The following is a 15,852-nucleotide window of genomic DNA, read 5'->3' on the forward strand; positions in this document are numbered from 1 at the left end:
TTATTGATCAAAATAAATGGTGAGGAGAAATAGAAACAATAATATTTGATGACTGACATTTGCATCCTTTCGCACCCTTTACGATATACTTTTATATCTGTGACCACGCATCTTATTGGTGTTGAATTACTACTAAACAATAACGAATAGAACACACCACAAAATCACAGTAATTCAATCCAATTACTAATATTAGGTACTTATCATGAGTTGCCCCAGGTTCTGTTGGGACTTTGCCCCCTCCCCCCCAGGAGTTTTAAAATTCACTGGTGAAGGCAAAAGAAGGGCTCCTGCACACTGGCCATCGGAGAGGTATCAGAGTTGAAAATAGAGCAAATATACATAAAACCCAAGAGTCACGCTTTGCCTTGTAAGTGAATGTTTGCAGCTGCAATCAAGAGACTCAGGAGTGCTTCTCCTTCTGCAGAATTTACGAAGGTGGGAATAGCACCTCCAATCCCCCTTTAGGGACCTGGGAAAGGGCAGTCCCCGGAGGGGTTCTGGGCTTTGCAAATGGTGAAAAAGACCTTCTACGGTACACTTAGAAGCAGAGGAAAAGTTCTTTGTGCAAGAAGGGGAGAGCGCCCTGAGGTACAAAGAGCAGATTTAAGGGAAAGAGGATTCCTTTTGCACACATCTGCGAGGGGAACTCAGGCTGACTGTTGGGGGCGTGTGGGAAAGGAGATTTTTAGGGGGCTGCTGGCTGTGGGTTCCCGCCTCCACCCTTGTCCGCGCCCCATACTCCGGCAACAGTTGGTCGTGTGGGGCCGGCCGGGCTCTGGGTGGGGAGGGGGAGTCTCGCGATCGTTGAGGGGGGGTGGAGGAAGGGGGGAGGGTGACGGGGGGAGGCCATGACGTAGGGTGGGTGGACGGAAGTGGGGCAGGGTTGAGGGTTATTTAAAGAAGGGGGGGCCGAGCGAAGGGGTTGAAAGCGGAGTGATTCCCCACCCCTGCTTCATCTGGCTCTTTCCAGTGCAGCCACCGCCGTCGCCGGGAACCCGCGTCCCCTTCCTCGTCCCCCTCCTCGTTCCCGCTCCAACGCCATGGAGCCGGACACCGCTGCATTGGCAGCCACCGTGGCAGCCGCTGATGCGACCGCCACAATCGTGGTCCTAGAGGACGAGCAGCCCGGGCCGTCCACCTCTAAGGAGGAGGGAGCGGCCGCCGCGGCCACCGCGGCCACCGAAGCCACCGTGGCCACAGAGAAGGGCGAGAAGAAGAAGGAGGTAAATAGAAAGGGGGTGTGTGTGGTGGACAAATCCGGTGCCGGGCCCCTCCGAGGGGCCCAAACCCTGACCTTTGGGCGCCGACAGGTACCCACGGAGCTCGGTGGGGATGGGGGCCGCGGGCGGGCGCGGGGGGGGAGGGTGGTCGGCGGAACAGTCTAGCATTCGCTCCCCTCCCCCTTTCCTTCTCGCCGCCTGCGGGCGGGGGCGGGGCGCGGCGCAGCGCGGTGGAGGGGCCCGTTATCCGGGGACTGGGGGGCTCGGGAGCCCCTCTACAGCCCCCGGCCCCCGCACATTCCCGGAACTGGGGTAACGGGGTGGGGGATGGGGCCGTGCAGGAAAAAGCCTCCGCCTCTCCCCTCCTCGGCTCGCTCCCTCTCCCTCCCTTCCCGTCGGCCTCTGCCTGGGAAATCTGGGCCCTTCAATCCCACACTCACGCAAAAGGGGTTTTGCTGGGGCTCGTTTTTTTAAATTTGAATTTCAAGGTGCGGGTGGTTGGGAGGCGGAGGACCACAGGAGAGACTTTCATTTCTTTCATTGGCCATCTCGGCCTTTTGGGTGGCTGGGAAAAAGAATCATCCCTTGTTCGTTTGGTCCCCGCCTGCCGAGGCGGGGGTGTCACCCCAAGAAAATGAGCATTCCGTGTCGTACCCCCCCAATCCAAACCCCAAACTGAGGAACCGTGGACGCTGGCCTAGGAAATTTTCCAGCGCGTGCACCCTCACCCTCTCCTGCCCCGCCCCCGACGGTATAGTGTTTCACTCCAGGGCCACCCAAATGGTCCCCCAATCCGGCCTCAAGCCTTCCAGGCTTCCGCCTCCCTCTCCTAGTGGGCGCTGCTGGCTCCTGGACACACGCAGGTTTTTAAAAAAAAAAAAATTTTTTTTTTAACCCAGCGTCGCCAGGATGAGCTGCTGCTAACGTACAGAAGGGGACCGCTCTGACACCTATGAAAGCCAAATCCAGAAAATGTGTATTATCTCCATAAGGCATATTTTATATGGACTGAGACATGCAAATAAAACTATGAGACCCGTTAAAAAATTAAGATAAAGGGTAGGCCGGGGCATAAGGATTTTTGATGTATAATAAAATTGTGAAACGGATCGTTTATGGGTGGATTTTTTTTCCGTTTACGAGTAGACATATCGCAATTTAAAAAACGGTAGGTAATTAAAATTATGCTTTAGAGATCTCAAGTGGCTTTGTCTGAATCATTATATGATAATATACGACCAAATGAAAAGCTTTCGAGGGAAATTAACACCTTTCTCCGTGAATTAGAGTAATTTTAAATTCAGCAGTTGCTTAAGTGGCATTTTACTGTTACAAGGTTGACTAAACAGAAAGACAATTGTACTGCTAAGTGAAAACCATAGAAAACATACGCATTTTAAGATCTGTGCGATATTTGGATCAGTAAGACAATATTGATGATTAAAGCAGGGCCAGATACCAAGCATCAATGTAAATCAAATGTTAGGAAATTCAGAGATGCCACTAAGTACCTTTTATTCCCTAGACTGGGCAGATGCAGGTGCGAAACTGTCTTTTGTATGGCAGTAAATGTTGAATTTCCAGGTCGTATGAATTTTTTGAATTGTGAAAAGACTGGGGCTCAATAAAAAAACCTACAAAATAAGCACTGAGTTGATATACATATATTCATGAACTCTACAGCCTAATTAGCAATTGCCCTAATAGCACCTCATTTGTCCGCTCGGGGGGGGGGGAAATGAGGTGCTATATGGCAGGAACTTTCTGGATATCTGAAGTTTACTACCGTAGTAACTGCATCTTTTTATTTTTAATTTTTCCTTAAAAATCTAAGTAGTACTAAAACATCAACTTAAGTTCTTTCATTGGTACCATTTCTTCAAATACATTAATTTAGTACTCCCCCAAATCTGAATACACTGCGTCCTACCCTGACTCCCTAAATGGTGTACGGAAGGCGCGAATTAGCCTTTTCCTCATGTCCATCAGTTACTGTACTCGGCGACACGAAGGCATTGGAGATCCAGGAGGTTGTTTCCCCTCAATTAAGTAACCACTTCCCAGACACTTGCAGTATAGTGCTGATTTTTAAATAATGTTTCCATCTCCTTTCTTGTTTGCCAGGCTGTTAGCTGTTACTTTTAAACACTTCATCTACTTTCGTGAGGAAAAATTTATGATAAAGTACATAGATATAACAAAACCATGAAATCATTTGAAACAACTATAAAAGACAAAAATACAAGTGGTGCGGCAGGGAGAGGAAAGTAATTACACCTGCACACCAAGGAAAAGGGATGTCACTGCAGTGGGACTCATGTGTTAGTCCTGGGCTTCTCCCATCCCTCCTTGCTGTTCGTAGTGTGCCTTCTTCTAGTAGTCTTGCCCATGTCATCTGTTGCTGCTTTTCTTCTCTGTAGTATGGCAAGCCAGATGATCAAACTTCCTAGAATTGTGTATCAAATAAAAGATAATAGGCTCTGGGGGCCGGTTAAGTTCGCACTCTGCTTTAGCGGCCCAGGGTTTCACCGGTTCGGATCCTGGGCGAGGACATGGCACCGCTCATGAGGCCATGCTGAGGCGGCGCCACATGCCACAACTAGAAGGACCCAGAACTAAGATATACAACTATGTACTGGGGGGCTTTGGGGAGAAAAAGGGGAAAAAAAAGATAATAGGCTCTGAACGAGAGCATTTTCATGATGCGTAAACTGGATGAGAGTTAGTGGATTGATTTGTGACATTTAGCTACAGAAAGGTATTTTTGCTTACCTTCTGGTTCTTGAACTTATTTGATTTAAGTGACAGTTGGATAACCTAACACTGTGGAAATTGGAGTTGGTATTTTTGGTAATGAAAACGTCAAGAAAAAGGTCATGGTCTTTAAGACAGGGCATCTAGATGACCTTGTGCTGCATTCTCATGACATCTAGACTAACAGATGATAAAATCCATAAGGAATTTATTGGAATATCTCAGTCACCTTTTATCTTTTCTGGTATGAGAAGTGTGTTTTTAAAAACGTATGCAAATGAGAAGGTTTAGAAGGTAGGTATTTTAAAATTTGTTGAGGAAGATAGTGCCAATTAAGTAATTACCCACAGCTTTTAATAGCACTGCTCAAGATTAGGAATTTTAATTAGCGTATAATTAAACTTTTTATGGTATTCTACTGCAAGGTAAGCAAAAAATTAATGCATAAAATATTTTTCTAATACGAAAGCTTTACTTTTCTATGAGTGAAGTTTGTGTTCCACATTATTAGATATATACTTATGTATATGAGGCAAAGTGATTTTCACTGTTTTGAAACTCGGAAACTAGACTTCATATAGCTTTTCAAGGAATGATAAAGATGTGGATTTTGTTACTCAATTTTCCTTTACTTGTAGCTTTGAAAATAAAATAGGATTTATAGTATATGTGACAGTTTGAAAGTGTGGGGTTGAGGGCAGTTTGGCAGTTTTCTGTTCTCATCCATCCAGGATTACATTCAAAACATGCCACGTAGATGATATATACGTATGAGATGCTATAAATCAAGATGGTTGTCATTTGAATTAAGAATAACTGAACAATATCTGGTCAGTGCTCCAAATCAGAACCCTGACCAGGGTCAAATTCCATAATCTTAGTTTGGATTTCCTCAAAATAGAAATTTTAGTAAATGTCAGAAGACGTATTCATTAACTTTTGGAGCCATGTTTTTCTCATGTTTAAGATGACACCGTGTTGCTGGTTTATGACCTAAGTTTTCAGGAATAGATTGACAAAAGCCAGAATAAAATGGACATAATTTCTTTAGTTTTCACAACAGATTTGTGTTTTGACTTGTGCAAAGTCTGTGTTAAAACTGAAATACTCCCGGCTTTGGTACTAATGAGTAGATTTGTGTTTATTTTATTATTTCTGGATTTCTTACAGGGAAGAAGGTGTATTGTGTAGATCTATCTATATTTACAAGTATGAGCTTGTCTTTACAGAGAATTAGGCTGCATGAGACCCCCATATAATTACAGTATTTTTAAATAGCGGATTCATGTTAGTTTTCAATAAATTACAAGTTGTTAAATATCAAAGGTTAATAATTAATAGCCCTGAGGAACTGCTTCTACAAAATATTTGTGTAATATAAATAGTTTAAAATAGTTTTCTTTCCAGTTGAAGAAAATTAACATAAGCCAAAGGTTTGAAACTGTAAGATTTCATTATTTTAAATATAAATGGTTACATTGCCTTACATATAGAAGTTTAAATATTTTAATTAGAATATGAAGACAATAAAAGAAATAGTGTCTTTTCAGGAACAGAAACCAGTCTTTTCTTTTGAAAGTCTGGCTTGTTTCCATTACATAAAAAAGTGTTTCTGAGAATTAATATTTACTTTCCTCGAATCCTTTGGTTTGTGGTTGATAATATTATATTCTAGATTTTAAATCTCCTATTCAATGGTTATACACTTTCTTATGCTGTAAATTAAAAAATAGGTGAAAAGACTCAATGTTTCGCCTTTTGATTTTTATTTTAATTAATGTTATTTCTCTGGCTTTCACACTTCTTGGATTTTTTTATTGGACCTCAGGTGCACAGAACTGGATTAATCATAAACCCTGCTTCATGACGTGCTCTCATCATTGGTCCATGCATGGCCCATGATGATTTATTTATTTAGTATTTAATTACTTTTTACTTTCTTCAAATGAGGATGTTGACCACTTTTAAGACCTTGCTTTGCAATTTGATGATTTATTTTCTTTGAAATTCTAGAAAAACGTTTCTCCGTTTCAAGTCAAACTTGCTGCTAAAGCTTCTAAATCTGAAAAGGAAATGGACCCAGAATATGAAGAGAAAATGGTAAATATATTTGTGGGTAGGATAGTGAATACCGTAGTTCATTTTTATAGAGGGGATGTGAAAGATTAAAAAATACATGTGTATATATAATGCATAGAGAATCATGAATTTTAGATTTGGAAAGTGATTTAATATATAATCCATCATAGAGATTTTTGTTGAATAGATGAATCTCCTCATTTTCAGATGAGGAAATGAAGGATCAGAGAAACTATATGGAATAGGTGGGACCAGAAGCCACGTTGCTTCACTTTTGTTCAGTACTTTTTACCCTATAAGGTGTTTTATTCTAGAACTATTTTATCCACTAAGTGAAAATATTGGTGGCAATATGAATATGGCTGAGAGAAAGCAAGTCACAAAGACAGACTGATATTTTTTTCTCTTTGTCCTTGTTTTGGCTGTATGAATGAATGCTACACGTTAGGAAACATGTAATACCGTAATACATTTTCTTGAGGGAAGGACATTTGCCCAGTGTATGAAAATATTACATGTTTAAGCAGCATAATCCTAGTTGTGCCCATCTACTGCTTTGCAATAATTTAATTATTAATTTTTAGTCACTAAAATCCATATTTTAGCTTTAAATTTAACTAGGGCTAACTTTTATCCCCTGGGATCTTTCAAAACCAGTACACTTGGTTAACTCAAAAGAGAAATTAACAAGTACTAAGAACTGAATTTTTTGTTGAAGGGTTGTTTTTGCAGTAGTAGTATAAAAATAAGTAGAGATGAAGTACGTTTTTTGGTTGTTCATAGTGGTTTTACAAAACTCCATTCCTTTAATGTTTAAGGCCACGTCTAATGTACACAGTTAATGTTTTAACAACTCTGAAAACAACATTCCAGTGAGGATAACATAAAATGGAAAGGTTTTGGCTTCCTTCCAGCTACTGGTCTGAGTATATTTGTCTCGTTCTTGTATTTATGTTAATGAATGCTTCTAAGTTTCTGGTATTATTATTTATGCATCCTTCATTAGCAAGCAAATATTCTCTACCCTGTGGTCAGAAAGTGACTGGGAATTGAAAAATCTTCATTTTTTTAAAATCTAAAATGATGTATACATCCTTTAAGATTTTAGTGAAAAAAGTTTTATTGCATTCATATGGTACAAGTTCTATGACCTTTTCAGAAATTATATGTATCAATTTTTAATAGTTAATATATATTAACTATTTCACTTCTATATGTGTGTGTATTTTTCCCCCAAATCCTGCTCACTTTGGGGAGAAACTTTATATACTGCTAGCTTAAAATGCAATTTTCTAGATCACTGTAATTGAAGAGAGAGATGTTTATTGCATTATCGTACCACAACATTCAAAGTATTTTGAGGTAAGATGACACTGTATTCTAAGATTTCAATTATTTCTAGATGGAGGTTGAAAATTCTTAAGAGTTCAGTTTTTGGTGTGTCTATATATATGCGTTATATTTGGGATACATTATATATTATGATACTTAGTTTTGTTAACTATTTAGGAAAATAAAACCATATGGTTTGGAAAGAGGATTTGCTTTGACCCTGACTCTTTAAGCATGGTATTTCTTATTGTGGCGTTTACTAGGTCTGTCACGTCTCTTGGCTCCTGTTCCAACTGTCTCAAAATACCGTTTTCAAATTCTGTTGCTTACTAGCTGCGGGAATTTGAGCAAGTTACTTACCTTCTCTGTACCTCAGTTTTATCATCTATAAAATAGGGAATACTAGTACCTCCCTAAAAGGTTTATGGTGAGAATTAAATGGGTTAGTATGTTTAAAGTGCTTAGAACATAGTACAGAGTAGGTGCAATGTAAGTGTTTGTTAAATAACTTTGAATGAATAGAAAGAAAACCATTACTTTTTCTTTTGTTTTGTAAATTAGAAAGCAGACCGAGCCAAGCGATTTGAATTTTTACTGAAGCAGACAGAACTTTTTGCACATTTCATTCAACCTTCAGCGCAGAAATCTCCAACCTCTCCTCTGAACATGAAATTGGGACGTCCTCGAATGAAGAAAGATGACAAGCAGAGCTTAATTTCTGCTGGAGAGTATGTCGGCATGGCGCTCTCTCCTTTCTGCCCTCTCTCCTTCCCTCCCTTCCTCTTGTCCTTCCTTCTCCCTCCCCGCATGCTCTCCTTCCCTCTTCACTTGTTCACTATAACTCTGTATTCAAAAAATAAGGTTATTGTCAATGTAAATAGGTTTTGGAGGCAACAATGCTTTTTTCTCATTAGAAGTCGATCAATAAAAATGTAGGCAGGTTCTACCAACTTCTAAGCAAGACCTTAGATAACTCATTTTTTTTTCATAAAAGATATTATCAGAGTATACTGACTTCATTGACACCTTAGCATTTGGGTTGAAAATGACGGTTTTTCTTTTTTCATTTCAGCTACCGCCACAGGCGCACGGAACAAGAAGAAGATGAAGAGCTCCTCTCGGAAAGTCGGAAAACATCTAATGTGTGTGTTAGGTTTGAGGTATCCCCTTCGTGTGAGTACTTCAGCATGTTGGTTTTGTTTTTCCAGTTTGGTTTTAGAAAAATTTTACTTGATTGTATTAATGAAAGTATGAGGCATCCTTGACTTTTTTTTCAGATGTGAAAGGAGGACCATTGAGAGATTATCAGATTCGAGGACTGAACTGGTTGATCTCTTTGTATGAAAATGGAGTCAATGGTATTTTGGCTGATGAAATGGTAAGGAGTTGGTACCAAAAAAAACATTCTCAGTTATCAAGAATTTTAATGTAATAATTTGAAATACCTGAGCTGAATTGCCCCTCTGAGGCCTGGAAGCTATGTGCTTTATTCAGTTATTATAATGTAAAAAGCATTTGTAAAGTCTAAAATTGTTCCAAATAACCTCTAGAACATATTCTTTCACAGGCCACAAAATTTTAGCGATTTCTTCAAATGGTTCTAAAAACCTGCTTGTACTTTTGTTTTTGTTTGTGCTTTGGCTTTCAGGAAGCTCAGAGGCAAAATAAATGCCAAAATGGAGCACGTGTGTAACTTTTCACGGTTTGCCCATTGTGTCCTTTGTGCCTTTTCCTATTCGAGACCTTCTAGTCTTACTTTCCTTGGCCTCTCTTTATTTCTATTTTACTGTTGATTTATGTTCCATGTGTTCATTGTAGGCTCCCTGAAATCCTTGTGGGAATAAGGTGGGATCTATAAACCAAACACTGAATGAATGAATGAATGAACCAAACAATAAGTGAATGAGTGCATGGATGGATGAATGTAAATGCCTTGATGTGTGAGCAATCAGAAAGTTAATAGATGGAATAAAGAACAGAGAAGTAAGGAGCAATATTGAGTCTTGATACAGCAGAGTGCCAGGTGGGGGTCAGTAAGTAAGCTAAGGAATGATGGACATATACATAAAATGACAAAACAGAAAAACTAAGGCCATTTAAGACGTTAATTCAGCAGATCAGGGGAGTATATGAAGGCCTAGATTGGTATTTTAAGACCAAATGAATAAGATGGGATTTAAGAGAGGGCAGGGGGAGTTTTAGATCTATATGACCCAGTGATGCTGATGTTTATGTGACTCTGGAGCCATATTTGGAGTCACTCTTATCCAGAAGAGCCACGTGACTATTTATGCTCTACAGCATGTAGTGTAGTAGTCAGTCCCATGGGTACTTATCTCTGTCCGAAAATCAAGGCTCTGTAGTTCCTTACATTTAGTGTTCTGGGTTGGAGACTACAGTCAGCTCAGAGGGGCAGGAGCTTGGTTAATTGGACAATAGAAAGACCAGGATTTTTCATTTCAAGCTCCTCTTGGTTGCAGCCTGTCTAAACATGAAGGATCTAAAGATCCTTCATATTGAATTTATGATGACACCAGGTATGTTTTAATTACTAAAAAAGGGAAGATACTTTAAGAAGTATAGAAAGTTTGGAAAAAATCTAGAAACAAGTTAAAAGCAAGCTATAATTCTGCTACCTAGAAATAACCACAGTTAATATTTTGGCATAGTTCTTTTTAGACTTTTTTCCTCTGGATGTATTTATTTTGCATAGTTGAAATCATAATATATAACTTGGTATTCTGATTGCTTCACATTCATGCTTACTTTCCACATAATTAAAACATTTTTGTAAAAATAATTGTTAGTTACTGCATAATAGTTAATCTTATGGAGCTACCATAATTTTATTCATCTCCCTTATTCCTGGTTATTTGGATTCGTTGATGTATAATACATATATAATATATATATTGTGTGTGTGTGTGTATATATATAGTATATATTGGTTGATATATATACATGTATATGGCATATAATAATGCTGTTATGAGAACCTTTGTAATTTAGTTTTTCTGCACCTCTCAAATTATTTCCATAGGATTCCTAGAAGTGGAATTTCTTGCTTAAAGAGGATAAACATTTTAAGATTTTGATTCATAGCACCCATAAAACCCGTCTCATTAAGTGAAATATCAGAAGGGATGAACCCTGTAAAGATAGCTTTAAGCTTAGGTTTATAAAAGAAAATATATTCCTTGCATAGATAAAGCCAGAAACTATTTTAAAAGGCCGTGAAGCGTAGGACATAGTTCCCTTTTCCATTGATTAGCTGTTGGGTTCATGGGTGTTCAGTATATTATTTTTTTAAAAAGTCCACTGGACTAGGTGGTCTCTAAGGTCCTTTCTGGCTGCAAAGGTCTTTTATGTTCTGTTCTTGTGGTTCCGTAGCTCTTCAAGGGTGTGAGGTGCAGGTACAGAGCTACAAGCCCCTTGATGCATAGTCTGAGTATTTCATGCCTGGGGTGTAATAATGTTAAGGACAATGGGAAAGAAAGACTGGTATCTAAGCAGGCTGTTAAAGGAAACGAGTCTTTGTGATATACACAAAATTCCTAATTTTGCAACCAGTAGGAAAAATTATATAGTAGATTGCTTGCTTCTTTAGGAGTACGTCTCCTAAATAGAAAGTTGCTTTGTTGAGCAAGTTTCTACCTGCAGGTTCCTGGTTTCTTTTTGTGCTCACAGTAAGTACAGGATTGGAATGGTTGTTCACTTAAAAAAAAAAGATATTTTAACTTCTTCCTTTGTGAGATGGTTGGCAAATATCTTTTCTGATGTTGTTACTAACAAAATGTTGCGTTAAATAAAAAACATTGATGCATTTTTTTCCTTGTCATAATAATGCAGGGTCTTGGTAAGACTTTACAAACAATTGCTTTGCTTGGTTACCTGAAACATTACCGAAACATTCCTGGACCTCACATGGTTTTAGTTCCAAAGTCTACTTTACATAACTGGATGAATGAATTCAAACGATGGGTCCCATCTCTCCGTGTTATTTGTTTCGTCGGGGACAAGGATGCAAGAGTAAGTGATAAACAGGTTTAAAAAGGCAATCGAGAATAACATTTTTGGGGTTAAGTTGCATGTTCTTGCCGTAAAAGACATGTAACTTGACTACAACTTAGCAACACTTTAGTTGTGTTTACTCTGTGTTAGGCTCTGTTGTAAGTGCTTTTTATCTATTAATTAATTCTCCTAGAATTCCTATGAGGTAGATGTGTTACCTGTTAATAACAGACAATCCATTATTGTGCTTATGTGCATTTACTTTTGACTAACTCATTAAGCTAAGCATTTTGTAATTTTTAAATTATTTTTATTGAGGTCACATTGGTTTATAACATTATATAAATTTCAGGTGTACATCATTGTATTTTGATTTCTCCGTAGACTACGTCATGTTCACTACCCAAAGACTAATTACCATCTGTCACCATACACATGTGCCTTATTACATTTTTGAGTTGTACTTTGAAGTATCTTTTTATAAAAAAATCTTATTTTACTGACAGTGTATCTTATCAGTGACTCTATCATTTGTGCTGTTTGATGCCCAAAATGTGTGAATTTGCATGACTTAATTTTTTATGTTTGAATTTTTGACTTTTGGCTTTCACTTGCTATACATGTATACACCCACGAATGGGGCCTTTTTGATTTGTATGGAGAACCTTGTGTTTTGTGTTTCTGCGTAGACACAGCTTTCAGTTTTGGTCTTTGCATAGAAAAATACATGTCTGCATACATTTCTAGATATTAGAAACTCTGGGCTTCTGCTTAAATTAGCCATTTGTCAATCTAGTAGGCTACAATTATTTTAGGACTGTAGAATTAATCTAAAAATAATAAATTATGCAAAAATACCAAAATGAATAATCAGCTTAGAAAGCATATTATTAAACTTTGTCTTTATTTTGCCTCCAGAGAACATAGTTTAAAGATTTATTCTATTTTATATATTTAGATAGGTTATCAAAAGATATCCTCAAAAGAACGGTAGCATAGTGAATTATATAATTTTATTCTTATCATTTTGCTTGAAGAAAAATTACTTAAATTTAACATAAATAATTTAAATATTGAAATACTGGTCTCATAAATTCAGAATTACAGGCTTGATTCTTCCCTATGCCTAATATTTCCCAGTAGCACATTAGTCACTTAGAACTCTTTCTGATCTCTGCTATTATTTAATATAATCCCACTCCATATAAAACTTTGCTTTTCTGAAGTATTGGTTTTTTGCTGAAATTATTTCTTGAAGATCATAAGCAAGAGAGAAATATCTAGGCTTGTGTGTTCATAATGTTTCAGTAAAAAATGTATGTCGTGGTTTTCAGCTATATTATGTGGAATCCAAGGGTTTCATGAAGTATCTCTGGAAGCTTTTGAAGAAGTGGATGTATTTAATTTGTGACTGCCCTCTCTCTCCCCTGTGGGAGGTTGGGATTCTTCTGGTGGCTTCAAAAATTTCTTAATCTTGAAAACTAATCTTCGAAGTCAGTGTTTTTCAAATTGCTACTCATTAATAGGGTGGAAATTAATCTTAGTGGATAGTGACAACAAATTTTTAAAACACTGCGATAGAATAGAATAGAAAAAAGCAGAGTGTTTCATACATATTAAGGATACATATTGCTTCTTTCTATATACACACACTCGAACATATATGTGTTTACTGGATTGCGACCTAGAATGTAGTTTTACTGTGGGCCATGGTCAGAAGAGTTTGAAAACCAGTAATTATTAATTACATAAATAATGTGCCATATTTAACACTTAGAGATTGATGGTCAGTATGGATAGAGAAAATCTAGATCTTTATTTATAGACAAATTTGAATGTTGGTACCATTATGGGCTAGATATATTGGGTCTTTCTAGTTTCCTGGCTCTTGAAACATTTTGTGAGGGCAATATTTTAGTAATAAAAAATTTGATGTAGGCTACAACAGGTATTTAATTGAATTGGGATATTGTTAGAGATACTCCTGATCCTGTCTGATGCTAATGTAGTCCTGAAGTTTATGAGGTGTGATTCCAAAACATGGTTTTTTGACCCCTTCCTTTTCCACTCCAGAGGCATCAAAGATCATGGACATGGAGGGCTGGCCACATGGAGTAGTGGTTGGGTTCAACGTGTTCTGCTTCAGCGGCCTGGGTTCATGGGTTCAGATCCCAAGCATGGACCTACACCACTTGTCAGCCATGCTGTGGCAGTGACCCATGTATAAAGTGGAGGAAGATTGGCACAGATGTTAGGTCAGGGCTAATCTTCCTCAGCAAAGAAAAAAAAGATCATGGACATGGAAACAAGAGATCTGATTTTTAGTTCTGGCTTTGGTACTGACTGTGTGATGTTGAGTGAATCTTGAAGGGCCTTAATTTTGTCACCTATAAAAGGAAACCTTTTGGATTATGTAATCTTTAATATTCTGTCAAGATATTTAACTCTAACTCTTTCAAGTAGTTACACAAATTTCAAATCAGAGCTAATTTAAATTGAAAATATGCATATGTTCTATGAAACTGTAGGAGGAACCAATAAATTGAGTGTCTCACAAAATCAAACAAAGATAAGGTGTTTGCAGGACCAAATGGCGTCTGACACCCTGGTTCTCTTTATTTTGTCTCTAATTCCCTAATATCTTAATTATCGTTTTTAATGTGGCCACTTCCCAGGGTGCAACTGAGATCTCTACAAAGGCCTTTTTTCTGTTCTCTGCTTTAGTCCAGGCAATCCTTTTAAACATAGTGGGCACTCACTGAATATTTGTTGAATGAGTCCACAGTGTGTTTCGTGCATAACAGTGAATTTATGAAATAATTACTTAGCAGTGCACAGTTAATTTTTTTATGCGCTGTAATTTCAGATTTACAGTACCAGTCAGCCCCTTCTCAGTATAGATTTTGCTGCTCCCTGTTAACTTTTGTGGTTTTATTTTGACCTGTAACATCTGAAATTCAGTTCATGCAAGTTAGAAATACTCTCAATCAACTTGGCTACTACATGGCCACTGCCTGTGAAGGTTTAAAAATAGTTTTAAATAGTCTCACTGTTGTAAATAGCCTCCTATACTGGATAGAGCAAGTCTCCTTTATAAAATCATGTCTGTAGCCTCGTAACAACATCAGGGAGTTCACAGAAACATTAATGAGCTTTCACGACCCCTTAACAAATACGTGACTCATCCTTGCTAGAAAGTGAAGGAATGTACAAGAGATCTCAAAAGGTTGGAATCACTCTTGGATAGTGAGTTCTTTCCATTTGTCGAAACCATATCATGTGGGCAATGCTTGGATCTTGGTAAGAATATGGTGTTCAGAAAGCAGTTACAGGGCCTGGCCCGGTGGCGCAGCGGTTAAGTTTGCACGTTCCGCTTCTCGGCGGCCCGGGGTTCGCCGGTTCGGATCCTGGGTGCGGACATGGCACCGCTTGGCATGCCATGCTGTGGTAGGCGTCCCACATATAGAGTAGAGGAAGATGGGCACGGATGTTAGCTCAGGGCCGGTCTTCCTCAGCGAAAAGAGGTGGATTGGCAGCAGTTAGCTCAGGGCTAATCTTCCTGAAAACAAACAAACAAACAAAAAAACCACAACTTAAGAAAGCAGTTACTTTGCCGATGTCCCTTTGGACCTGTTGGTATGAAGAAAGAGCCTGGTAGTTTAGTCATCTTCTGGCGATAGGAACTTCTCCACTTCATTGAATATGCTGTACTTGTTTAAGGGAAGCCTTTGCTTGTCTTTTGTTGATGAATACATTCGCATGCCATCTGGATAATTGACCACAAAGGTATCTGGGCCTCAGTTTTTCTGTGTCTAAAATGGATGAGACCAAATGATTGCCAGGGTCTCTTAGAAGTCTAATATTCTCTTGCTGCTTTAATTCTGTGATCATCTTGTCCATATTCTAATAGAAGGAACTTTATTTTGCATTAGGCTGCTTTTATTCGTGATGAAATGATGCCAGGAGAGTGGGATGTTTGTGTCACTTCTTACGAGATGGTAATTAAAGAAAAATCTGTATTCAAAAAGTTTCATTGGCGATACCTAGTCATTGATGAGGCTCACAGAATAAAGAATGAAAAATCTAAGGTAAGCCACTTCTCAATAATTTTATTAAAGTTTTCTTTTAACTATCACATGTTTGTTTACTTCTCTGTATTCAAAATAAAAAAGTGATGGAAGATTGTGATTTTATTCATGGAATGTGAATGGAAATCAGTTTTGAAAAGGGTTTTAAGGTTTAAATTATTGAATGCAAAACAAATGAAAATCCAGCACAGTTTTTAACGTAAAGAAAGTTAGGTGTTTATTGGCTGTACCTGTTGCAGCTTAACTCTGTTATCCTACAGTATTTTAATATTTTGGTAATATTTGGTGTCCAGATGTCATTTGCACTGATTTATTTTTTAATGAGGAGCTACCTTATGTTATTCATGTGGATTAGAAAAAATCAT

General features: G+C 38.3%; 1 protein-coding gene and 1 non-coding gene across 7 annotated transcripts in view; one reads left to right on the forward strand and one right to left on the reverse strand.

The window, feature by feature from the left end:
- The first annotated feature begins 736 nt into the window (after positions 1 to 736).
- SMARCA1 (SWI/SNF related, matrix associated, actin dependent regulator of chromatin, subfamily a, member 1) overlaps positions 737 to 15,852 on the forward strand; it is a 67,520-nt gene continuing 52,404 nt past the window's right edge. For 5 of the 6 annotated variants that reach the window (XM_046673967.1, XM_046673968.1, XM_046673969.1 and 2 more), the window contains exons 1-7: positions 919 to 1,226; positions 5,991 to 6,077; positions 7,950 to 8,116; positions 8,461 to 8,561; positions 8,666 to 8,766; positions 11,238 to 11,417; positions 15,332 to 15,487. In XM_046673967.1, coding sequence (XP_046529923.1) covers positions 1,044 to 1,226; positions 5,991 to 6,077; positions 7,950 to 8,116; positions 8,461 to 8,561; positions 8,666 to 8,766; positions 11,238 to 11,417; positions 15,332 to 15,487 — 975 coding nt within the window. In that variant the 5' untranslated portion in view covers positions 919 to 1,043. Of the gene's footprint in view, positions 753 to 918; positions 1,227 to 5,990; positions 6,078 to 7,949; positions 8,117 to 8,460; positions 8,562 to 8,665; positions 8,767 to 11,237; positions 11,418 to 15,331; positions 15,488 to 15,852 lie in introns of those variants that run through there. The other variant, XM_046673965.1, reaches the window with a different exon arrangement.
- Positions 5,794 to 5,865, reverse strand: LOC124246247 (small nucleolar RNA SNORD112). Its single transcript, XR_006890450.1, has one exon. It is a non-coding gene; the product is annotated as a small nucleolar RNA SNORD112 (small nucleolar RNA).

The sequence above is a fragment of the Equus quagga genome, chromosome 10 (assembly GCF_021613505.1).
Source record: "Equus quagga isolate Etosha38 chromosome 10, UCLA_HA_Equagga_1.0, whole genome shotgun sequence".
Classification (NCBI taxonomy): Eukaryota; Metazoa; Chordata; class Mammalia; order Perissodactyla; family Equidae; genus Equus; species Equus quagga.